The sequence below is a fragment of the Cibotium barometz genome, chromosome 62 (genome assembly GCF_041138505.1).
Source record: "Cibotium barometz isolate CiBa-2024 chromosome 62, ASM4113850v1, whole genome shotgun sequence".
NCBI classification, from domain to species: domain Eukaryota; kingdom Viridiplantae; phylum Streptophyta; class Polypodiopsida; order Cyatheales; family Cibotiaceae; genus Cibotium; species Cibotium barometz.
Genome location: NC_141107.1, coordinates 9,152,490 through 9,179,939, shown reverse-complemented (window position 1 = coordinate 9,179,939; position 27,450 = coordinate 9,152,490). Strand labels below are relative to the sequence as shown.

General features: G+C 44.9%; 1 protein-coding gene across 1 annotated transcript; it reads right to left on the bottom strand.

Moving 5' to 3' along the window:
• Nucleotides 1–3,603: 3,603 nt before the first annotated feature.
• On the bottom strand, nt 3,604–25,762 carry LOC147604119 (vesicle-associated membrane protein 711-like). The gene is made up of 4 exons (XM_086795502.1): nt 25,200–25,762; nt 6,329–6,519; nt 4,242–4,405; nt 3,604–4,085 (listed from the first exon to the last, which is right to left on the bottom strand). Exons 1-4 carry the CDS (start codon nt 25,414–25,416, stop codon nt 3,998–4,000), a joined length of 660 nt encoding a protein of 219 aa, XP_086651628.1. The 5' UTR covers nt 25,417–25,762; the 3' UTR covers nt 3,604–3,997.
• Between the last annotated feature and the right edge of the window lie 1,688 nt (nt 25,763–27,450).

Here is a 27,450-nt window from a genome sequence, read left to right as displayed (position 1 = left end):
CAGCGAGCCTGACGTCCCATACTCCCTAGACCTCGCCAGCATCATGACGGATCTACAGAGCCTTCTACATGCTAACCCCATGCTCGATATCCTTGATGGCTTCCTCTCCGTGCCAACGTGGTCAACTCCATAGGTTGTATAATGATGATGGTTCCATTTTGTATCATATGGCTCAGATTTGGCATTCCCAGGTCATAGCTCTAGCTATCATATCACTTTTGGTCTCGTAGACTCACTCGGTCTTTTTGAAGACCTTATGTGGTGTCTGGGTGATGGCCTCTACTACACGACCAGCAGGCACACAAGAAGAAGTCACAACGGGATAGAAATCGGGGGACACTAGAATCCAAGGAAACCAATCAGACCTTCAACTATCCCCAGCCCACCAGCTAACTCAAGGGGACACTTCAACACCCTCCCAACCTCCCTATCTGCTGGCTCAGCTACCTCCTCAAACTATCCTCCCAGGTCAGCTCTCACCTCCAAAACCTCTTTCTCTTAAGAACCTCTCCTAACCTCAGCTGACCTCCAGCTAACCAAATCTTCTCCAGAAATGCATGTTTTTGCCTCCGAAAGCCCCACTTGTCCCCTGGCCAAAAAGAGTCCTCCAGGATCCTCTATTGTCCTCCAAGGTCAGGTAACCTTAAAACCACAACCCGAAGACTTTCCTAGACACCCTTCTAACCCTCCTCTCAATTCTGCCTTAGCAGTCTGACTCAGAACTCTCCACTAAAACAGAATTTTTCTTCAAGTGTCCTCTGGCACACACATGCCCTCAGGAAGCTCTAAACTTGAAGGGATATCACATTAAGAATTCTCTGCTGACAATTGCAAGCCCACAGATGACTCCAACATGTCTATTCCCTCATGGTCGACTAAACTGGTTCAGCTGACTCAGTTTTTCTTCTTCTCTGTGTCAATAGTCACCTCTAATACCACTCAAATCACATCAAGGTCCATCCATATGGACTCTCATCTGACAGCAGCTGACACACAACTGACACTGAACCACTCAAACCACAAGCTCTTTCGATTGTTGCTCACAGCTGACAGCTCTCTGTCAGACCTAAGTCAAAAACTCTTCCCTCAAGTTCAGACAAGCTAAAGCCAACCCTCTGCTCCTTCAGCTAACTGTTCTAATGTCCAATTGACCCACAACTGACTTGGAAACTCTACTTCTCAACCGACACAAATGAGTCAGCACTAACTCAAAATCAAATCTCCAATCATTAGACTGAATCACATGGGAGCTCAATCTCCATTAAACTCAATGTAAACCACACTTTCATCACAACAAAACCTCAAGACGACAAGCAAAATCCAATCATTATGTCTACTTTAGATAGATAAAACACAGCAGTGTCTCGACAGCCCTGAGACCTAGGCATAAACATAAGAAGGAAACACATAAAACTCAAAGATCTCCCTAAGAAAGGCCCCAAACAACGATCACATCTCCAAGCTTCCTCTTTCTGCAGCTATACAGTTGAAGATGACTAGACTGAACCAAGTCTCTAATAAAAGGGCTACACAGAGAACCCAAGGTCACACCTCTAGGCCAATTCTCTGAACTTCAACCACCTTCTGCTCTGATCCACCCAAACCCACCCACATTGCATTGTCTTCTCCTCTGCTAGCTTAAACAAAATTGCATGTACTCCAATCTACAACTATTGACAGAACTGCAAAAGACCACTTAACTGCAGTCTGGGTTCTTCTCTCTCTCATGTGGTAACACGAACCACCTCCGCTTCGAGAGTCCTTGACCAAAACCAAAATCCTCCCACTTGAACCCCATTCCCGCCTCGACTTCCTTCTAGATTGTTGCATCGCCCGTCTTCCTTGTGTTGCGCATATGCGTTCTATTTCGGTTTCACGCACCTGTGCTTTTTCCCTTGGTTGCCACGCATATCTTGACACCTTGGACTCACCACACGCCATGATACATACGTTTCTCCTCTGTATAACCCATGTTTAGGATAGGCTCAGGTTTCCCCTCACGTCTAATATAACTCTCTCTCTCTCTCTCTCTCTCTCTCTCTCTCTACCCGCATTTTAAAGTCTATTAAAGAAAATAAGTTAAAACTTTGTGTAACGTGATTTTATTTTGGGATTGAAAGTGTTTGTGAAAAGGACAATGAGAGTCCTTTTTGTATGTTCAAGCCAAAAAAATTTATAGAACCACAAGGTTTGGCTTTTAAAAAAGGTGGAAAAGATAATGATCGGTTAAACCACAACACTTTTTTGCTAACAAGAGTGCAAAACTATCCCATGAGCACAATGTGTGCTGACACATCAAATATGTGTAAAAATAATGGCTAAGTAGGAAGAGAGACAAATTACTTTTTTTTTTGAACCAGGGAAAAGAAAGCATTCTTTAACCATTCATTAAACGGCATCACATGCCTACCCCTCTAATGAAGCTTCCATAGCCAACACATTTTATTGGTTCTAACCATGGGCTTTTATCATACGAATGCAAAAGAGGTGCTACACTTAGGATTGTTTGTATACTCCCTATATAGTTTTAGTTTTGTTGTATACAATTTCATCCCCATTCAATTCGCTTTTTCATACTTAATGGTCGATCAAATCATGTCGAGAAGATAGTGTCATGTGTATGCACACATACACGAGTTGCAAAACATTATGGACGATTATGCGAAGCAAAACTAGAAAGCTTTGTGGTAGTGTCAACAATTTCAATCACCTTCATTCCATTACAGCTTTCAATTTGGTTATAAAGACAACCAAGGCATTTCTTTTATTTGTGTTCTTATTCTTAAAAAGGGCTTGTAAATTTGGTAATGTTGGTAATACCATAATGAGCTCCCTAGGTGCCTCAAGGTTATCCAATTTTTTATTTAAGAGCAACCTACTCTTTCACACACATCAATCCATTGCATCACATGAAGAAAGGTGAATCTTCCTTATTGAATAAGCTTGAGACTGGCCAATTTTGCAAATTTGTTTATATCAAGAAAATAGCAATGGAATACTGAACAAATTCTAGTACAACTATGCAAAGGACCACCCTAATAAGAGTATAAAATCTCAAAAAACGTGGCTATGACTTATACAGTAATGGTGGATTCCTTTGGTTGTGTGCTCATAAGATCAAAACTTAGATGGTGACCATCATGCTTACCAGCCGACAAAGTCCAGATCTCAACTTTATGTTTTCAACCTCACTATTCAAGAGAGTGAAATTCTACATACCTCAGTATTGATTATACAAAACTCTTAGCATTGATTATACGAGTGATAATCATGTGCAAAAGCTCCACACTACTAAAATTGAAAACTACTTCAAATTTTGTTTGTTTGTTTGTTTGTTTGTTTGTGTGTGTGTGTGTGTACACATGCGCATGCGCAAAAGATTGGGTTTTTTCTTCCCTTTTTTTGGGTGGGGGGGGGAAACCACATACAAAAGCTTCCGCACAAGTTTCATGGAAACATGGTCATTCATGCTCATAAATGAAAGCAAGATGGCCAGATTTGTATTTTGAAGTGCACTATGTTTCTCTCGTTAACTGAGGAGCATATGCATCCCAGACTCTGCTTGCAAGAAAGCATCCGTGTGTCCACTCTTGACACTGATCCTTTAATGAAAGCATGCCACTTACCATTACCAGACAAAAAGTTGCCAGACTCAACATAGCACTAATCAAATACCTTGTTGTTTGCTACAACACAATACCATGTAAAGCTTTTACTCAATGTAACACAATGATCTGTACTAGCAACAAGCTAAGCAAAAGTAAAATGTGAAAAAATTGGAAGCAAATGCCAAAAATACAAAATGCAGCTCAAAAAGCCAAAATGTTGGTTTAAGAAATAGCACAAGTTGTGCTTGACTGGTAGGATCACTTACCACTCGTCGGCTCCATGGACAAAACAGCAAACCATCCAGGTCAAAAAGCTTGATGAAATGAAAGCAACATAATGTCACAACACAAATTTGAAGACTCACAACCAATTTTGGAAGGGCTGGCAATCAACGGCATGATGGCAGTGTGACGCCATGGCAAACAATTGCCAACACGATATAAATAACTATCAAAATAAGAATGATTAATGCACACCTGCAAAACAAAAAATTTAACTCATTCAGGTCGAATCATGCTCACCACATCAACCTCCATAATGAGAGTCATTGTATACAAACTATTTGGATGCATGGTTACTATAAACCTTGTCCATGAAAGCATGTGAATATCAATCAAAAAGGGCAAACTTACGCAAGTTTGACGTTCTTCCACCATATAGCACTGCGAAACTGGCGTGTTTGCTTCCGGAAGCGGAATGCCTTATTTTGAATGTTCGCTGTTTTATCTACAAGCAACTCCAATCTGTCACCTCGCTCCAACACCTTGTCTATGTTCTCTATCATGACATTTCGAACCTGAAACACAAAACCCCCCCAGCCCCCCCCAAAAAAAAAACGCAAGAGACTTAAATATAAGGGGCCTGCCTTAGCACAAGAAGGAGAGAGAAAGGAGGAGGAAGGGGGAGAAGGGGGAATGGGGACAAGGGGGGATGTTATATCAGCATCATCACGGCCATGAGACCAATGATAAGTACTCTGGTGGGAGATGTATACTGCATCCCTTATAACCTTATGAAAGCACAATAAAAAAGAAAATAGGTGCGAACTGTGACGTATGCTGAGAAAACACCCATGACAATGGAGGCAAGATATGTCAGAGCCTCATAGGATTGCAAATCCATCTCAAGACCTCGTCTGGTGACCAACATGAGGGGGGATGGAAGGCTTTAAATTTAAAGCATAAGCTATAAGTGGGGATCAGTTATTTTTAAAGCACATCTAAACAACAATGGCTTAGTTTTTAAAGAGAAAATCCTAAAAGCAAGGCCAAAGACCACTTGTCCTCAGTGCGTGATGAAATTGATTGAAAGCAGCCAGTTGTGTGGATACTCAGCCGCCGGGCCTTCGCCTCTCATGCATGGAGCAGAAGTAGTTCATGTTTTTGCATGCTTTCTCCAGGATTTTCTCGCCTAAAGCGTGGTTATCTCCTGTTTTCTCATGTCGTGAGCGGTCGGTTTTTGGAACCTACAGAACTTTTTCCCACTATTTTTTGGGCTGTTCTCTAAGCAAATATTACAGATTGCTAAGGACACCCGCAGAACTTCCTAACAAAAAGTGTACTCACAACAATCCATATGAGTCCTAAGAGTGAAATTCAATGAGCATCTCGGCAACCACATAACCGAGTAGCCAACAAGTGTGCATTTTCTGCTGCTGATTGTAAAAGGTTATTTGCATGGAGGGCTGAGCGTTTTACAGAACCCCCAACAGAAGACTGCACCTTTTGGCACTCCCAACCCCTACTTGCTGCAAGAAATCTGCAGGCTGTTGTCAACGAGGCATGTGATTAAGCACCCGGGGTTCGATGCTCGCTTGCCACCCTCATGAAGCGTTCTAGTGTAAGGGTGTGAGGGGAGGGCCCACACACCTGTGGGTGAGTGTAGGAATAAAATCTCTCTCCGAAAAGAAAACCGGAGGGTGAAAACTACAATGTAAAGTGCATGATGGCTACTGGCAGATGCTGGATGTCACAATCGCAAACTGACTGCCAGATAGTGTGCATACCAACTGTTGAAGGCTGGCGTGCTGACTGCAATGAAACCCCAACATGGTGATCATGGTCTTGTTCATGCCTAAAACATTTGTTTGTCTAGCATCCCACATCTCTGGTCCACGGCATCACAGATTCATGCATCTGTAGGTGACTGAATGGTCATGCTTTTGCAGCACAGCACCAACCTCATTGCTACATGCACCTTGTGAATAGTCTAAATAAATATAGGAGTCAGAGCATGAGTGCTCACAAAAGAAATACCAGCGGCTGCTGGAAACAGACCTGCTCCACTGCCGCTCCACAATACAATATATACTCTCCTTACACACATCTGCGTGTAGTGCCAAACAAACCTGAGGGAGGAACTCTGTGTATCAAAATAAGCAGCTGCAGCTGGCAGTAATGTATGACTTTAAAGATGTATGTTTTTGAGTTTCTTTATTCAGAAAAATCCCATTAATATGCATCTTGAAGTAGAGTGCACAAGAGGAAATTCACTCTCAAACACACTTTGAGGCTGGTTACACAACATTCCACTCCCATGCTACACGACCAAGACTCTTCATAATTCCCTGACATGGGTGGCCTAAATAAGCCCTTGCTGTGAGTGGTTGTGTGACCAGCCTCCTGAGTAGATAAAGTTGGTGCAATTTCCTTAATATAGAGTTCAAACAAAATGCATGCCTACTAAAGAGAGGAGACATGGCATCCTAAAAGGCATTTACCTGACTGATCTCGCCTTTCATGCGGTTTATCTTATCAGCATTTGGATCATTTGAGTAAAACTCCATCTGCTGATTAAGAACTCTTGAAAACTCATCGTTCATTGCATAAGCAAGAGCTGTGTGTGATGTCCGTCCATAGGCTTTCATGAATCTAGAGCGGATATCCTCCAAAAATGCAAAAGGTATACGACCTGCCCAACGCAAACAACTGTATTTACAACCGGAACCCTTCATAAGGCACTCAAGGCACCATCCTTGGGAGTGAACCAAGCCACCACTTATCACAACACATTTGCACAGAAAGGGTCATATATGCAAATATATAAGAAAACCAATCCTGCCTTTGCTAAGCATTGTCGACATAAACATTTCTTGCTTCTTATACTTTTATCTTTCACAAAACTTGACTCTACCTCTCTTATTCACATCAGGGTGCCAAAGAATCAATGCGATTAGTAAAAATCTAACATGCTCAACTTTAACTATACAAATAGCAACATTTCATGGCTCCATGAACAAGTACGTCCACGAACTTGAGGAAGAGTGTGAGTACAGCTTCTCTTCCCTGCAAAACTGTGTGGCTTGTACACAAATGTAATGTGTGGTCATCATATCCTATATATCATCAAGAATCGATCCACATTTGGATCCCTTTTTAATGTTTGGCGGCACCTCCACTCGACTCTATTGACTCCTTGGGTTGCAGCTTCAGGGGGACAAAATAGGGGGGTTGATGTAAATCTCTACAACTTTTGTGAAGTGCTTGTTGGCCAACTTGTCACTCATAGCATTTGTTCCCCCCTATGCCAAGGTTAACTATCAAATGAGTGCTGACTAGTCCCGTGCATCACCCGCGAGGATGCTACCTACTACCTTCTACGAAAAGTACGGGGCAGAGTATGGCTCATTTTGGGCAGCTTAGCCCAATAGGCGCCCAGAGGTGTCCATGATATGGACCAATAGTTTGAGCACAATAAGAACACAAGAAAAGACCTTTGGATGAATTTTTGGCTCATGGCCCAGGCAACACCTTAACTTGGCGGGTCATAAAAGCCCTAATCAACTTGCTACCAATTCCCTATATAAATGTAGGCCAAGGGCTGTGCTTGAGCATTCGGATACACAAGTTCCCAAGCCAAGACCAAGCGCTAGAGAGCCAAGGGTAGCAGCAACCAAGATGTTGTGAATCATCTTTGTATGAATCAGTAGATAGGTATGCATAAGCAAGATCTAAGGTCCTAGTTCATCATTGCAGATATAGCATCTTTTGCAATATACAATAGATTACATCTCTCTCTCCTTCTCTATTGTGTCTTGCTCAGTTTTGATGAGTGTCAATCTCCCATGTGCATGATTGACAGGTGAAGGTTAAATTATCCGGCCAAGTTTTAGTTATCTAGCAAAGGTTCCATTATCTAACCAGTGAAGGTTCAATAGCTAGCAAAGGTTCCATTATCTAAGCAGTGAATGGTTGAAGTTTTAGTTATCAAGCTAAGGTTCAAGTATCGAAACTTTTGCTATGCCAGGTATTGCCAAATTGCGTGAAAACAATCAAATAGATTAAGCACTGAATCAATTTAAACAAGAAGCAAAATTCAAAACATTCATTGTTGCATGCGCGGAAGCCTTGCTGTATTGATCCATAGCCCTAAGCCTGATTAAGAATAAGATGCTAATTAAACATGATTAAGACGAAGGAGAGAGAAGAAGAGAGAGATGGTTGGTATCAAGGTTTTCTTTATTCATATGCTACAAAAAGTTACCGAATGGTTGTACATGATTTAGGCCCTTGGTCAACCCCAAATGGGAGACATCTGGCCCCTTCTACATGCTAGATGCTAACTTCTACTTCTTAGAATGATGAATGACTCAATGTATTATGCTGAATGATGACTTTAGGCTTATATATATGCAAGGGGTGCTGGTCGGCCAGCCTTGGACAAATATATTCATGACATGCTCTGATAAATGCTGCAATGCTTGCCCACACCTGCTGGTCAACTGACTAACATCTGGCCGCCTACTGACTGAGTCTCCTGCTGGCTGCCCGACTGCTCTCTGGAGGCTGCCGACTGGGTACTCATGCCCTTCTTCATGCTTATGAAGATGATGCTGATGCTGCTGATGATGATGATGATGATGCTAATGATGATACTGATGAAGATACTGCTACTGCTGATGATGATGATGCTCTAAATGCTGTCCTAATTGCTATATTAATCAGGGATTATGTTGTTCATGCTGGAGATTAGCCATGGCACAAGCGTGCATGTGACATTCATCGACATGGCGAACCCCCCCCCCCCCCTCTCTCACCTTTTGCGGCTTAGTTGCTTTAATATGAGAATGAGAAAAGGCAGGCTGAAATCTGTGAAATGAACTATCTGTAACATGCAGCTGGTTTGATCGTGTAACCCACAGCAAGACCTTTACACCTTATGTTAGTGAGCATGAAGCAATCAACTTTTATCTTTATACACAAGAGGTATAGCTGAAGAGAGAGAGAGAGAGAGAGAGCAGAGACGACACCAGATTGGGTCCCAATCTACCGACTCACGCAAGCAGGAGTATGTGCTTTTATTACTTTGGAGAACTTTCTTGAGCCTCGTAGGCTCGTTGTCTTCCGCCTCCAAAACCTCCTGAACTGTACCAACATCTTCATCGGACTTGTGAAAGATGATGTATAAATCCCAGGTATACGCTTGCTTCATATTAGACTTGTGAAAGTTGACGTATAAATCCCGGGTATACTTTGCTTCATCCTTGTTGCAAATGCAAGTTTGTATTAACAAAGACGAGATCATCTGCTTTTTGAGTTCCAAGCCGGTTTCTCTTCTTTGTGTGGATGTGGCTAAAGGTGCTCCACAATCACTCCAATGTCGAGCAAGAGCAAACTTGGCTCTATACTCGAATGGCCAAGTTTTGGAGTTGAGGAGAATCAGCTCCACAGTCCTCCCACCAAATTACAGCACCAACATAGAACCTGAAATTGAAGAAATATACAACGATAAGCGCTATATTCATAGCAAGAGATTTGCAATGTTCATTGTATTTTACAATCTTAAAAGCCTTAAGATTACCTGCCACCTTGAGCACTGCCCCATCCAAACATGCCTCCTTTCCTCGATAGCTTGCAAGTTGGTCCTTCACAATTCGACGTTGCTCAGGAGAACTGATCAACCTCTCAAGTGCACAATTCCAACCCCAAACTATTTCGCCATCTGCATGTTGATGCCTTCCCTTGTGTTGAAACTCAAGGTCCAACTCACATGCAGTACTATGGAGTGGAGAATAGTACTAGTTCTATCTGCCAACAACAAGTTCCTCCAACTCCTGAAGCCTAGCCTAATCTATCTGATGTTTTCAATCATCCAATCCACTGCTCTCGTACATCTTTCCCATGTACAATATATCTCCATCCACCAAGTGCAAGAGATTTATAATTGGCAAGCAAATAATAAGAAGATGCTTCACTTTAGGCCCAAAATCATCATGTATGATAGTGGTGAAACAAAGTTGCCCCAATGCTACCTTTGAAGTAGGCCAAGATGCCCACTCTAGGCTTGCCACCATTTGCTTCAATGCCTATAGAAAGCGCTCTTTACCCTTCATCTTCTTGAGTCTAGCCTTTTCAAATCGCAAAAGAACCCAATCACCCAATGCAAACTCTAAAGCACGTCTGTGACGGTCTGCGGCTTTCTTTTGCTTCTGCTGAGTTTTCTGCAGTGCCAACTTAACTCTCCGATAAGCTTCATCCATACTCTCCACATACTGATCAACCTCAAAGATCTTATCCTTTGTGTGCAAAATAGGTGGTACCTTCTTCCTTCCTTCCACAATCTCAAAAGGCGCCTTGCCCGTCGAGGTACGGACAGTGTTGTTATATGCAAACTCCACCAAAGGAAGATACTTTTCCCATTGTTGCTTGTGCTCTGACACATAACACTTGAGAAGATCTAACACTGTAGAGTTAGCCTCTTCCGACTGACCATCTGTTTGTGGATGAAATGACGATGAAAACTTGAGAGTTGTACCCATGTTGTCAAACAACCCTCTCCAGAACAAACTCATCATCCGTGGATCACGGTCACTAATGATAGACGTAGGCAAGCCATGATACTTGAAGATATTCGCCATGAACAACTTCACCATATGATCCACTTTGATCGTCTTACGCACGGGAATGAAATGAGCCTGGTTACTGAACCTGCATATGATAGTCCAAATGCCATCATTGCCCGTTTGTGTCTGTGGAAGATCAAATATAAAATCCATGGCAATGCTCTCCCAAGGTCTATCTGGAATAGGTAAAGGCTGTAGTAACCCTGGTGTCTTTTGACGGTCAAACTTTACCTTCTGACATACGATGCATTGCCTAACAAAGGCATCAACATCTCTTCTCAAGGTTGGCCAATAAAAGAAAGTCTCCACTGCTTTTACGGTGGCGTCAATACCTCTATGACCTGCATACGGTGGAGCATGACTTTCAATCATAACCTTGAGTCGCAATGGCCTGGTAACACACAGTCTGCCATGCATCAATAAAAATCCATCTCTGAGAGTATAGTGCTCATGTCGCTGACCTTCAGACATCTGATCATACACCCTGCCAAAGTCCTCATCATGGGCATACTGCTCTTTCATTTCATCAAGCTCATGATGATAAGCAAGTGAAACTGCTGAGACCTGTGGCTTGCGTGACAAAGCATCTACCACTACATTCTTTTTGCCTTCCACATGCACAATCTGGAAGTGAAACATAGACAAAAAGTTTGCCCATCGCATATGCTTCTTTGAAAGCTTAGTTTGCGTGAGGAAATAACGCAAGGTCTGATGATCTGTCTGCACAGTGAAATCAGCCCCAAGCAAATAGTGTTTCCATGTAGAAAGAGCATGGATTACAGCCAACATTTCTTTCTCATAAACCTGTAAATGCTTCTCGGCATCTTGCAATATTCTACTCTCATAGGCTATCACATGTCTCTCCTGCATGAGAACTACTGTAACGCGCGGAAGCTCTGGGAAGTCTTCTTTCAGCCCTAAACACTCTTGAAGACCTGATGCAAAACGCACCATCTGATGCAAAAACGCAGGTAGAGAGAGAGTAGAGAGAGAGAGTGAGAAGTGCTGGAATTTCAGTATATACTATGTACAAAAAAAGGTACAAATCTGTACAGCCATGGGCTGCCTTCATAAAAAGGTTCCTAACCCTAAATTCTGTCCCCTATGGGACCTCTAAGTGACCCACACCCCTAGTGGGTGGAATGAGTAAAACATGGAGCACTTGGTGCCTTTTATAGCCCTCTTGGACAAGATAGGAGCTGGCCGACTGCTGGTCGGCCAGTTCTAAAAGCATTAAATGCTTATTAAATCAGCCGACTGGTCCTGACTTTGGCGCCTGCTTGCTGCCCTTATCTGCTGGCTCAGCCGACCACTCCAGTATGCTGCCGACAGCTCTTTGACCATGCTGATGTCAGCCGACAGCATCCCTTTGGTTCTTTCTCCAAGCCTTGCTTCAGTCTGCACTGCAGAGGTGCTCTGAGTTCTGTGCTCCATCATCCTGACTTTATCTGGTTCCTAGTCTTTATCTGGCTGCCTCTTCTGGATCTAGCCCTGAGCATGTCCATGGCATCTGTGATGCACATGACATCCCCCTCTGCTAAACTTGATGACGGGAATCCAACTTGCTCTTGGATGACTGTCATCATCCCAATCCTGTTCCGAAGTCCCTCTGTCATCATCCATCCCTGGCAAACCTTTTTTCTCTGAAAATCCGTTCTGTTCTCCAAACCACTCTGTCTCTGATGAAGATCTATGCATCTGGTCTTCCTCTAGTCCACAATCCATTCCTGCCCTGACTCTGAACACCGTCTTGGTCTTCGTTCCTGGAACTGAGTCTGGCACTCTCACATCACCCTTGGAGGATCAACCTCCCTTGGGACCGTTCCCTTAGAACCCATCTGGCTCACGGAACTGCCATCCCCATCTGGCACTGTGGAACACCACCAACAAACCTCCTGGGAGTTCTTCCCGATCTGTGTTCCCGCCTTGGGCTTCGAATCCGTGTACTTTCCTGTACCTTGGACCTGTACACCATCATCTGGGACTGAATCAGTGTTTAGCTTTGCTGAGCCTGATGCTCTGATACCAATGTAACGCGCGGAAGCTCTGGGAAGTCTTCTTTCAGCCCTAAACACTCTTGAAGACCTGATGCAAAACGCACCATCTGATGCAAAAACGCAGGTAGAGAGAGAGTAGAGAGAGAGAGTGAGAAGTGCTGGAATTTCAGTATATACTATGTACAAAAAAAGGTACAAATCTGTACAGCCATGGGCTGCCTTCATAAAAAGGTTCCTAACCCTAAATTCTGTCCCCTATGGGACCTCTAAGTGACCCACACCCCTAGTGGGTGGAATGAGTAAAACATGGAGCACTTGGTGCCTTTTATAGCCCTCTTGGACAAGATAGGAGCTGGCCGACTGCTGGTCGGCCAGTTCTAAAAGCATTAAATGCTTATTAAATCAGCCGACTGGTCCTGACTTTGGCGCCTGCTTGCTGCCCTTATCTGCTGGCTCAGCCGACCACTCCAGTATGCTGCCGACAGCTCTTTGACCATGCTGATGTCAGCCGACAGCATCCCTTTGGTTCTTTCTCCAAGCCTTGCTTCAGTCTGCACTGCAGAGGTGCTCTGAGTTCTGTGCTCCATCATCCTGACTTTATCTGGTTCCTAGTCTTTATCTGGCTGCCTCTTCTGGATCTAGCCCTGAGCATGTCCATGGCATCTGTGATGCACATGACAACTACCCCAATGCTACTTCCACATGCATCACACTGGACAACAAAAGCCTTTCGGAGGTCCGGTAACACCAATACTGGATCCGAAGTAAGCTTTTCTTTGAGCTTTTTGAAGGCTGTAATTTCCCGATCAGCCCATCTAAACGGAGTTGCCTTCTTTGTTAAGGCATGAAGGGGCGAAGCAATTTCAGCAAAATACCGTATGTACCGCCTGTAATAGGAACACAATCCTAGAAAGCTGCGTACATCATGCACGGTCCTCAAATCTGGCCAATTAAGAATTGCTTCCACCTTCACTAGATCCATACGGACTCCATGCTTAGACACAATATGCCCCAAGAAATGTATCTCTTGCAAAAAGAACTCACTCTTCTTGCCATTAATAACCAGCCTATGGTTCCTGAGTTCTGCAAACACAATGGCCAAATGCCTTCTATGCTCTTCCTCAGTTTGTGAATGCACAATCATATCATCAAAGAATGTGTCCACAAACGCTCTATGAGGCCTGAAAATCCTGTCCATCATTCTGTTAAATGTGGCAGGTGCATTTGTCAAACCAAAGGGCATAACCAAGAACTCATACAACCCAAACGTGGTTCGAAATGCTGTCTTATGAACATCCTCGGGTCTAATACGTATCTGATGATACCCGCTTTTCAAGACAATACGACTAAAGACTGTGGAGCCCTGTAAGCGGTCCAAAATGTCATCGATCCTCGGTATGGGGAATCGATTCTTGATGGTATTCTTGTTCAGCGCCCTGTAATCAATACACATGCGCCAAGAACCATCCTTCTTTTGCACTAAGAGTACAGGTGAGCAAAAGGGTGATGAGCTAGACTGTATCAACCCTTTATTCAAAAGCTCCTGTACCTGACTCATAATTTCTTCTTCACTAACACGGTACGGCGGTCTATTTGGTGGAGCACTACCAGGAATTAGATCAATGGCATGATCTTCTGGCCTCTCCAGAGGACGTTTCCCTGGCAATGACTCGGAAAAACAATCTTGGAACCCACATAAGAAATCAGTCCTGTCCTTATCTAACATAGACAAATTAGACTTAGACTCATCATCTTGTGCATCCTTTACATAAATCAGGTACGCGGAAAGATGCTTTTTCATTACTGATGAAATTGCCGAAGCTGATACAATAGGAACAGATTCCCCTTTAAGTTTTACATCCAAAACATGTTCTTTCCCTCTATGAGTCAGAGTGATCTTCCTATTGTATGTGTCCACCACCGCATGTACTCTGTGGCACCATGGCATACCCAACAAAACATCACATCCATCAAGTGGCATGATGAAAAACTCTTCGCTGTACACACAACCCTGCAAATGAAGCCTGAGCTTCCCAATGATAGGAGTAACGGGTTCTGCATACCCTGGACAAGCCATGTTAGCCTCATATAACGGCCCCATCTCCTCTGCACGAATCCCCAATCGGCCAGCCAAATCCGGTGAAATAAAGTTGGCTCTAGCACCTGTGTCAAAGAATATCAAGGCATTTTGATCTCTCACTTTGCCCCATGCCCTGCACAACTCTGTCTCTTCACCACCTGGCTGTTCCCCAACAAGATCAGGAACTAACCCTGCAGAAGGTTTTGGTTTCTTTGACTTGGGCTCTCCTTTATTGTCAGAGTCCTTTTGGGACTTTCTCTTGGGACAATTAAATGACATATGTCCCTCTTCAGTACAGTAAAAACATTTCCAAGCATCTCTCAAAGTCTGTCTCGCCTCAGAAGTTCTCTTGGACATTGGCAACTTCTTATACCGCGTCTCTGTAGACCCTTTAGCATCACGCGAAGCATGCCCAGACTTTTCAGATTTCTTGCTCAAGTTCTTACTGCCTTTAAATCCAGATGAACCTCCTGTGAGTAACGCATTAGCTGTCATAGCATTCTCTATCATCTGTGACATGTTCGTTACTCGAGTCTTGATACAATAGTCACGCACTTCCTTGGGCAGCCCACAACAATACTTCTCTACCTGCTCAGACAAAGGCACTGCACGGTAAGAAGTAACTGGGAGTAAAGCTTCCCAAAACTTCTTGTTATAATCTTCCAAATTTTCACAATTTGAAGCAAACAACTTGTGCCATGCAGTCATAACATCCACCTCAAATGTAGATGTGAGTCATACGGAAGAGAACACCTGTTTAAATTGTACCCAAGTAGTTGGTGCTATGCCCTGCAGAAGAAGAGTAGACCACCACTGCAATACATTGCCTTTGAGAAAAGTCGCAGCTTTTCTCACTTTAGAGGACTCCGTGTAATTACCCCCAGAAAAAGCAGCATCAAATCGCTGTAAAAAGGTTAGTGCCTTTAACTTATCTTTGGCCCCACTGAATGTATCAAATTTCACAGCAGCTCCCCCTTCCTTATAATCCTTCGCCTTACCCATAGGCGTTAGATTGTCGTATGGAAGTGGCTTCACAAGATTGCTACCCCCAACATTCATGCCCATCATAGGGTCAACATAACCAACTCCCACACCTGGCATGCCATACATTCCAGCCATGTTTCCAAACATTCCATTATGCATACCGGGCTGCATGCCACCATACATATTTGCTTGCATTCCAGGTTGCATGCTCCCAAACATGTTTCCTTGCATTCCGAACTGCATACCACCATACATATTCCCCTGCATTCCAGGCTGAAAATTAGCTCCAAAAGTCCCTGGCATACACATGCCTCCCTGAGGATAACCCCCAGTCATAGATTGGAACACCGAGCCACCACCAAAATAGCCTGGATGCATAGTCTGCTGAGGAATAGATGGCTGTCCAAAGAAGGAACTCTCAGAGTTAGCACCATAAGCATGCTGCATGTTCGGAAACTGTCCAAAAGATGGATCCTATGGTAAGGCACCACTATGACCCTGAGGAAGGTTCTTAGAACGCACCTTCTTCTTCTTCTTTTCAGGCTTTGTACGGGATCTCATAAATTCAGCAAACTTCTCACTTTGTGTGAGCTGCATAAACACATCCATAACACCAGCCAAACGATTTTTAAACTGAGCATCATCTTCCTCTTTACTAGGCACATCTTCTGGCTGTGTTACATCCTCATATTGCTCATCATCTACAGCCTGTTCTCCTGCAAGAATATCCTCGGATTCATTTCTCTCAGGAGAAGTCTCTTGCTCTTCCTCTTCATGATAAAAATATTCATCTTCTGTATCAGACATGTTGCTGAATTTTTCAGCGATGACTTTCCTCGAGTCAACCACGAGCTCACCCCCTTAAGAAAGTTGATGATAGGTCCCGGCAACGGAACCTTGAAACCGGCCTCTGGTAGAAACCAAGGTGCGGTAGACTAGCAGTCACCCTTCCACTTGTAGTCCAGATATAAAAACAAATTTGATTGGAGCTAGAGTGCCCCAAATCTGAAATAAAACCGACACTTGTTGGCCCCAAAGCTTGGCGCCCCTTGCGGTATTTCTTTATTCAATTTCAAAAAGATGTAAAGCTGCGTACAACAAAACCAGCCAGGAGAATACACCTGTATGTCCAATCTAGCAGCCCACAATACCTCTTAGCACAGAGGATTCACACACAGATCTGTGTCCCACAAAAGCAACACTCTGTGCTTCCCTCTGATCAGCCAAGACCATTCAGCAGGACAACCTTGAGCACACATCTGGCATATCTCATGTACATGGTTCCACAACTCAGCACAAACATACATCCACTGTCCAATCTCTGTTTCCACCCTTTCAATCTGCCCTACCCCTCCTCTCACAAGGGGCCAAATAGCACAACTCTGCAGCAGACATAAGCCAATGGAAAGAAAGACAGATGAACAAGTTCAGAGCTTACCAAATCAGCCCGTGGTTCTGCACTCGTGAAGTCAATCGTACCAGTTTGTACTTGCCTTCTTGCAACCACCTGTCTGATGCACCCAATAAGCTCTGATACAGCACTGCCTGCAACTGTCTGTACAGTCTCTACACCTGCAGCTGCTGCCACCTGTACCTGCTGGACAATACAGTTCTTGACACTCTGCACCCGTCCGTACAAGACCACAGCACCTGACTAAATCTGTCCGTACAGAACTGTACGGACTGTGCTGCGCACGCCAAAGTCTGCATGTTCACCTGCTGTACCCGACTGTACCAGCTAGTCCAGTTCCGTACCTGCAACAAGCCGCCCGTCAGCAGTCGTACAGCCGCCTGTACCTGCTGTACGGTTCCCTGATGGCTTCACCTGTACTAGCCAACAGCAAAGCAGCAGCCGGCTGACCTGCGCCGCCTGTACCTGCAGCAGAACCTGCAGCAGCCGTACTGTACCCTGTACTTGCAGCAGTCCGTACACCTGTACTTGCTGTCGTACAGCTCTGTACGGCCTGTCTAAACAGCTTGGTCTTCTCACACACAGCAGCAAAAACCAGTCGACCAGCCTTCCCCTCTTCTCCACGCTTGCAAACTTGCACGACTCCCAAAAAGCTAGAGAGAGACAGAGATGAGAGAGGCGTGTAACTCCAAAAGGGGAGTGGCCTCTCTCCAAAATTGTCCTAGGGCCCCAACTTTAATAAACATTAAAGTTCCCTAGGGGCCACTAAGGCCTAGGGGCAACCCATGAATAAAACATTAAAACATTAATGTTCTTGTTCCCCCCTTCACACCTGGAGATGTCCACACATCATTATCTCTGTCCGGGCACCCCAAATGTGAATCATTTAATATTTTTGCTCAGCAACCACCATGCCCACCACCATGCCCACACTTCTGTTCCATTTTCGCTCCCCTTCCTCCAACTCTGGCCGTGGAACCCCAACAACAATGAAATCAACCAAGTCATAAGACTCCAAAACAGATTCCATCATTACCTTCCATATGCCGTAGTGGTTCCCATCCAACTGGCGGTCCACCGAGAACGTGGGGATCGGGATCTTCACGTGCTTCTCAACCATCTCAAGCAAATCTGCCATCTCAAGGGTTCACAAGGTCTTGTGAAGGGAGGGTGGGTGGGAAAAAAGAAGAAGAAGAGACTGCAAATTGAATGCAAGGTGGTTGTCCAATGATGATGGCCGCCTTCTACCCGATCTCCAAGTCCCGTACAGCCCAAAACAGTCTCTAAGCAGCACCTAAATCAGTAAACCCTCGACGTCGCACTGTCTCCAAGCTTCAAGCCACTTGGGGCTCTGATACCATGTCAAAATGCATAGCGGAAATGAAGACAACTACTGTAGAGAGCAATACACAGATGCAAGAGAGAGAAGATAGTGTAACTCTGCTATATATACACCAATAAATCCTGGAATGCTGAATGACAAGTGTGGGGGGCAAGGGGCCATTTTATATGGCCCCAGGCTGCTGGCCAGTCAACACTAAAACAGCCGACAGCAGCCCAGATGCCCACGACCAGCACAAAACCTAGTCAGCCAGCATAAGGGCACTCGACCAAGGCTGGACAGCAAGTGGGGGCACAAGATCCAATCGGCCAGCATCTGATACAGCCGACAGGAAGAAGACAGCCTCCCACACCAAGCAAAAAATGGGAAAAAATACATGGAAGTGAGGAAAAATGGGGAAACACCAAAACTGGGCGGGCACACCCACAACAGAGGCCCTGACATAGTGTGACATAGTGTACAGACAGGAGATGACTGCTAACGGGTATATGGACCTTTCAGATCATTGGAGGATATATAATGCCTTCCATGACAACTTATGGAAACCATGTACATGGCTACCCCCAGAGAAGCCTGTATTGAAGGATCCACCAAGGGAAAAGAGGAAAGACAATGGTCAGAAAGTTCCTCTTGGAATTCAAGAATTATTCACTATTGGATGTGAAATGGATGCCAGAGAAGTACTTCAAGGATTATCCAGATATACTACGAGCTTATGAAGAAGTGGTTCGTCCAGATGTATTTGAAGTACACATATGGACGTCTTGCGATCAAGACAGATTCAAGACGGAGGGATTGTAGCTCTAGTGCTCTTCATTGTATATATATTGGACTGGAATTGATCATTATTCTACTTAGAATGGTTACTTGGACATGCTCTAGTTTGGGTGGCAACGATGCCTGAAATCCCGAGCGAGATTTGTATATGGGAGGCAACGATGCCAGATGACCCATTGGGCGACAACAATGCCAGATATCTTGGACTTCACAATCAGACGGTCATTGCGACCAAATGGCCCAGATGACTATTGGATTTCATAGTCAGGCGGTCAATGCAACCAAATGGCCCAGATGACTATTGATGAATTCTCAGGCAGTCCTAGTGACAGATGGCCTTGAGCGAATTCTCGGACGGTCCAAGTGACCAGATGGCCTTGAGCGAACTCTCGGACGGTCTTAATGACCAAAAAGTCTTGAGCGATAGTCTAAACGATGTTCCTCAGGAGCCAGATAGCTCAGCACAGTTTCCTATGAAACTAGACAGGACAATCCATGAATACGAGGATCATTGCTTGTGCATTGCATACTGATGTATGTTTGAATTTCTCACTTTGTGTGTTGTTTTTGATGTGTGGACAATGCTTGGATTTATGGCATGTGATAGTCCACTGGGCTCTAGACTACCTGGCCAATACCTGGAGTACCCAGTAGACGCGAATGATGCATACTTGTTTGTTGACTAGCTTCTGTCTAGTTTTGGCAGAGAGTAAATATGCATTTATTTTCTTTATCTAACACTTGTGACAAGCCCTGAAGACGTACCATCAAGAACACAGACGTTCGTGAAAGATAAGGCATAGAGATGTTGCCAGATGAGCAGATGACACCACAGATATGGGGAAAGACCAGATGCACAACTCAACACTCGCAAGAGAAGACTGAGCTAGATGAAAAAGCTAAAAGCCACTTTTCCAAAAAGCAGCTCCAGGGCCAAAAAGTAAGGCCCTAAAGTTTGAAAAGCAAAGCATAAAAGAACTTAAAAAAGCTGATCAAAAGTTGAGTAATATTTTCTTATATTTAGTGAAAAAGGGAAAAGCAAAGCATAAAAAGGCAAAGCAAAAGCATGATGGATTTTTAGCAAAAAGTAGGGTCTCTTACAAGTATAAAAAGGTTTGAACCTCTCCCTTCTCATCATAGTTGAAGGTTGGAACCTCTTTCGTAGCACTTGGAGCTATCATCAAAGCTTGAACAACATCTTCTCCATCGTCATCAGCCAGGTCAGGAAGTGAGCAAGAAGATCATCACCATTGTCAACACCATCGCCACTTGGCTGAACCTCCATCAACCATTAGCACTGCTGCACGTGGCTGATTTGTTTGACGCTTGCACTGGCCATACTGTTCAGCCTCATCACCAGCAGCCACCTGTGCATCTGCGCAGCCATCTCTGCTGCTGCTGCTGCCTGCAGCCAACAGCCAGTGCTGCCCAGCGCTAGCCACTTGCGCCAGCCCTACTGCCACCTGAACCATCAGAACCCGCTGCCGCGCCATACACCTGTTGTGTGCCATCTGAAGGACAACCGCCAGCCACCACCTACCTGGCTGCCGTCTCCTACCTGGCTGCCATCGCTGCCTATTCAGCACTGCCACCAAGCACCTGCTGTACTCTTACGCCTGCTGACCACTAGCGCTTGTGTGCCACCGCCGCCTGATCTGCCACCCCCCAGCTACCGGCCAGCGCTACCATCCAGCGTTGCCAGCGCATGAGCTATTGCTTCCAACACCTGCCAGCACTAGTGCTTCCTCTAGCCGCCATCTTCTACACAGAGACATCAACATCTTTCTGTGTGGACTTCTTGAGGTTTGCCTCCTCCTTCGATTTGGGCAATAAGCTTTGTTGTTGAACACAAAAGCTTTTGTACCTTGTACACGAACTTGGATTTGAAACTGGAACTCGGAACTTTGGATTCGGACTTGGACTTGGATATTAGATCTAGTACTAGCCCGATGAGAGATTCTTGAGGGTCATCGCCGTGGTGTGCTTGGCATCAGAGATCTCGTGCCTTGACATCGACATACTACATCGGCATATTTGTTTGCTTTTGTATTCATTGTTGTATTGATCCTGGCTAGCATGCCCGTGGATTGTTCCTGAATAAATTCCTAAAAGGTGGCAGGGCATGTTCCCCGCTCAGTGTGGTGTACTGTGCAAAGTTCCCTAATCCCTTCTCTCCCCCTCTCTATATCTTTCTCTCTTGGGTACGTGGTTGAGTCTGTCACAGCACGGCACGGCACGGCACGCCCCGCCCCGCTGGGCTTACAGACTCACGAACTGTACTCCGAAAGGTAGCTCTGCCTATTGTAGCGTTCAAAGCATAAACATTTAAAAAGCCCACACAGTCCACTCCAATCCTCATGGTCACCCACTCAGCCTGACCAGTGTCAATGATACATGAGCCTACTACTACCGGCAATAGCTGCTCACAAACAAAAATACACACTCCCCCCTACATCCTAGAGGGGACCAGAAAGTGACTCCTGCATGATAGTATCTTCCTGCATCGATGGCGGGTACGCTCCTCTAAAAGATGGTGCTCCTAGAGGAAGAGGATATCAATGGGTCCGCAATTGCTGCTCTATGAAGCTCTCCTCTTAGGATGCCACGCCTCTAAAAGCACTGAGGCCCCCCCAAACCCTAAGTGTTCCATGAGACAATTTTAATTAATTCCAATTGCACCTTGGAAAACCTATTTTGATTTTCTGTTTCAGGGAAACATTTTTTTGATATTTGAAGAATTTATTTATCCAAAAATATCCCAATTTTGATTTACCACTCTCTAGAATTTTTTTTATCTCACTAGGCAAAACAAGGAAAAATGATATTTTGTTGTATTCAGAATCATAGAATGATTACAAGGGATTGAAGTAGAGGCTTATTTGATATCCACGGAGAGGAGGAATCTTACATCCTCTCCCACTTGAAAAATGCGAGATGTCCTCGGCTCGCAAAGTGAGGGTAATCCTCGCTAACTCTTCTTCTTTCTCCCAGGTGGCGTCTTCTAGAGGGAAGAACTTCCACTTTACTCAAAATTCTCTGAGGACTCTGCTTCTAAGAATCTTCTCCCGAACGTCAAGGATTTTCGTAGGTCCACATATCTAATCTCTATGGCGGAACTATTAGAATCGCCCTCCACTCAAAGAGTCTTGGGCATGGGTTTCGACGGGAAGTAATCACAATCAATCCTCGGGTGAAGATGCGCTAGGTGGGCATGGTGCCACTCTGTCCAAGCCTAGGGATAAGCATAATCTGGGCTCCACCTATTGCAATGCAGGTAACTATAGGAGGGGGGAAGGGGTACTGGTACTGAGATATGAAGGAACACAAAAAGCAGCACCTCTAAGCTGGAGGACATCGTCTCCCCATCCTGATCTCTGTGGCCTAAGCCTCCCAACTCCATCCGAGCCAAGGGCCAAAGATAGGTAAGCACATTGGTGATGCGCAGATCATGTAAATGATGAGAGAGCTAGATTGCCTGCCTTGGATGGCGACACACTAACTCTGTATCCCATTCCATCCCCGATGCTACACAAGGAGAAAATCATCGCGTCACTCTCTGGCATGGGGGGCCTAGAGTGATGAAATACCACGCAAATCTGAATGGGAGCCACCGTATCAGTTCCTTCGATGGGGAGACATCGGAAGAAACTGTAATCCACTGGCTACCCCAAAACCCTAGGGGGTCTCTGGAGGGAGAGCCCTCACCGGAGAGGCAGCGATGGTCATCTCTACCAACTCCGAGAAACAATGAATCAGGCGGCAGACTGAACTCGCCGACTGCCTCCGCTCCGGGGCTAGCATGGCTGGAGGGCGGTGGGAATGCTCCGAAGAGGCGGAAAAGGAGGGGAGGGGGGCTGGGAGGGGGCTCCGAAGGAGTCGGATCAAAGGAAGCTGCTAAGGGGAGAGTTGAAGACGAAGGTGGGGGGGAACGGGGCAACTAAGGGGTGGGACAAGGAAGAGGGGAGGAATCTAGGGGGAGGCTGGGGATGCGAGGAAGGACCCGCCGATGGCTCAGTAGGGCTGAGGGCCTCGCGGTAATCTGGGAACCTGGAGAGGAATCTCGGTGAGGTAATGACCTCCATAAAGGTGGGACCGGAGGTGGATTCCTTGAGGTAACTCGTAACTCGTTACTTGGGGGGGGGGGGCATCACCTTTGGCGCTCTGCGCCGGCGGCTCCATCTCAGGTCTCGGGCCAGTGGTCTGCCACTCTCATGCATCAATGGCGGCCGTGGCCGGAGCCTAGTGCTCTGCTGCCTGGGGGCCATCTTTCCTTCCACCCCCCAAAAGAGGATCTGAGTTGCGACCCAAGAGGGGACACTGGAGGCAGTCTCCTAGACGCCGAGGACAAGCTCTAGTGAGATGTCCCATCTGCCTACATATGAAGCATTGGCCTAGGAAGCCAAAGTAATCCACTCTACAAAATAGGGGCTCCCCGGAGGCAAGGAAGAGATATGGCATAAGGCACTATCTCCAGAGAGGCTACGCAAATACGAAGGGTAGTGGGTACAGCCAATTGGTTCGGGTAGGGAAAGCAGATATACCCAGATGTATAAAATGCTACCCTATCTGCCCCCTCCGTCCAAGAACTGGCCAGCCTGTTGGAGGCGCCGTTCTCCTGCGTTTTGCTGCTGTATATGGCCACCTACTGTGTGCTATCCTACAGCCTGAATAGGCTAATAGGCTGCGTTTTTGCCAAATCTGGCCGCCTATTGTGTGCTGTGATGTAGCCTGCATAGGCTGCATTTTGTTCTGAATCTGGCCACCCTTATGCTCTTCCAGAACTAGCCTTTGAGTGCCCATCACTAGACCCCCTTGATGCAACTTCTTCCACTCATGTCTCGCTGTGTTTGAAGCACCAACAGGCCGCCTTGCTTGCTTGCTCTGTCCGCCCTTGACTTGGTGCATTTGCCCCTCTTTCTTGCCCTTCAGCTGAACGCCCCTTGCACCCACAAGAGCTATCTGGTACAAAATTTGCAAAACCCAGCCTTGATGAAAAAAAACTCAAACCTAAGTGAAAATGTTGATGATGATGGGATTCTTCACGATTGATCTCCACGTTCTTATGAAAGAAAAAAATTGCAGTCTACCGTCAAAACCGGATGCTCAAATACCGATGTAACATGTGTGCTTGCGGAAGCATGTTTATGAATTGATTGATTGCGATTAGCACCTAATCAAAGACTTAAACCATGCATAAACAGCTTAATCTTCATGGTCAATACACAATTCAAAGATGAGCTAATCTACCATGTATTACTAACATGAAATCTATACAATACTAAATAGAGATACTCATTGGTAGCACTACTCCTGAGTTCTCAATGACTCAATGATGATCAATGAATGAATATGGCTATGGCCTAGACTCCTATTCATAGTGTCTAATAATAACCCGATAACTCTATCCACACTAAGCTGAGCTGCTCATTGGATGCCTAGATCCGGCCACATACTCAACCTCTAAGTGGCCAATGGATAGAAGCATGTCCACGAAATGACATTCTTGACGTATTTCCCAGCGAGTTACATCATGGTCAGCCACCCGAGAGGACCCTCAGACACAAAAACACCAAAAGTGCAATGATGAATGAATCAACCCAAACAAGGACTATCGCCAGCCCCAAGGACACACTTTGATTATTAGTTAAAGAAAACCTATGACAAGCACAGAGGCCTCTACACTTCCTATCTCACTGCTGACCACTAGCGACACAACTGCCTGCAACCTACAGAAGGCCTGATATGTATCATGATAGCATGAATTATGGAATTGCAGGTCGTTGTTGAAATCAACAGACTAAATTTGCGGTAGTCCCCATCTATCTGGAGAGGTTGACTCATTTGTAACCTAAAGAATATGTTGATATCCAGCATGTAGATGTGATCTTGTAAAGCTAAAACAACATGAAGAAAGGACATTCTTAATCCAAGAAAATGGTGTATTCTTAAAGCTTTAAAAATAGTTGTCGTGAAGGCTAAACACAGACTGGAGTATCGCTGTCTAGCATTAAAGTAAATAGTGGCTTGAATGCACATCGTCCTAATGGTAAAGTCTTTAGATAATTGGAGAGAAAAGCGCATTTTCATTCAAGCCAGTGATGTGGTACTTGAAATTTAGAAAAATATAGTGTACTGTAACAGGAGGAGGTTCAACTTACGTCCGAAGGTGTCGTTTGCCATACAGAGGAACGTGAGTCCGTCTGCCTTCGTAACATGGAAGATGAACCGGTCTTGGGAGTAAGAGACATGGCTGTCTGCAACACTGGGTATTTTCTCCAGGATCTGTCTGGCCACTGTATTGGCATTGGATGGGGTGGAGCTGTACTCTGCCAGGACCACAGAGCCACGCGCAACCATTGAGTAGCGTATCGCCATCGCCGAAAGAAGGGGGGGAATCTGGATGCTAAATCGATGAAACCGAAACCATGACGGGACGCTCCAATGCTGTGGAGAAACCTTCCGACGACACGATCAACGCTTTCCGCAGATACCGCGGAAACAATCGCTTGCAGAAGAAGAAACGATTGCCTTAGAAACTCCAACCTGCGAGCCGCTTGAAGAAGCAGAGTCCCCAAACCCTAGCCCGAGAGAGAGAGAGAAAGGGGAATTGTCGATGTTATTAAGGACGACTCCCTATTGTTAGCGCATTTGAGCTGGCGACTGGCTTTTTCTCCTGGCTTTCTCGTTGGGCCATGTGTCTTTGCTCTTTACGCCTTTGGGTCGCACTGTGCACAAACACTTGGCAACATCTCTGTACCTTCAAAATATATATTGAGGCACTCTTCATATAGTTTTCGCCTACCGAGCAGTTCTCTCTCTCTCTCTCTCTCTCTCTCTCTCTCTCTCTCTCTCTGTGACTACTTCACACCCCGCATGCCGACAATCAAGCAGTGCCAACTTTTGTTTTTCTCATTCATGAGCGAACTCGGGTAGGGGTCACTGATGGAGCGAACTCGTTCTCAGACTCGAACAGAGCAGTAGTGCCAACTCCTTCCAAGGAGAAGGCTTGTACTGGTGCAAGTTACAATCTCCCCTTCCCCTTCCTCCACAAGATGGGGTGGTGTGAGTACTATGTCTCTTGGCATTATCTCTTCTCTATATTATCTTAAGGAAGAGTTTCACAAAGCTGCCACGTGACAAGAATTTGGAGGTTCAGGAAACAGAGGAGGAAGTTTGAGGAGGTTTGGGTACAATAGTTAAAATCATGGTAAAAGGTTTCGGTGATGATACCTTTGCAATGCAAGGCCCTAATGGGGATTTGGACACAATGTCATGTAAGAGAACTTCGTAAGTAGCACCAAGGTATTAAAATTGGCATTGAAGCATCAAATGATTGGGTCAAGCAAAGTAGTTTTTACTGGTGGTGGGTGCTTCATTGAGGAGTTAGCGCATGGCAATTCTACAAAAAGCCTACATGTGGGAGCTTAACCCTATATGATTTTCTCTAAAACTCATTTGCTGACACCTATATTTTCCTCATACATAGCAACTTCAGAACTCCATGATTCCTTGTCTACAAATATGGCATGCATTGATTGGTTTAGATTTTTGGCAATAAGAAGCATAGAGCTCATTTCTTATCACATTGAACTTTGTTTCTCGCAATATTATCTTATGTAGGGTTCATAATTTTCAACACATGAAGTTAGTGCCATTGTCGCCTATCTAGATTTAAGTAATCTAACCAAAGGATGCAACTTCCCTTTTCCTTCTTTGCAACACCTCACATTTCCCATGTTGGCTCCTCTCTCTCTCTCTCTCTCTCTCTCTCTCTCTCTCTCTCTCTCTCTCTCTCTCTCACACACACACACACACACGCACGCACGCACGCGCACACACACGCGCACACACAAATTGGCCACCTTTTATCTTTATCTTACCATAAATGAGTTTGTCAATGACTCTTTTCAAACATTTGTACAATGTTTTGGTGTATTTTTCCTTGTCTTGCCTTGATTATGACATTGAGAGATAAGAGAGAGGGAGAGATTGAGGTGTCATGCTTGTCAAAAACTTAAATAAAAGAAAGAGATGGGTGATCTAGGTAATGAGAGAGATAGGTACGTCAATGTCAATGACATAAATGCAAGAAGAAATCTCCATGAGGTGTGTCGTCATCTTATAGTGAAAATATTATCTTGTCTCAAATGAGCTTGATATTGACATCACACAATGTTTTAGCATCTTTTACTTTTTCTTGCCTTGGTTAAAACATTAGGAGGGAAGAAAGATATATGGGTCATATAACTATCATCAACATAAAGAGAGGTAACCTCTATAATGAGAGAGAGAGAGAGAGAGAGAGAGAGAGAGAGAGAGGTAAGTCAATGTCAACATCAATAAGAGCAAGAGAAAATTTCCTTGCTCCATAAACAATTAAAAGGTGTGTCAATTTTGCAATCTAATTGA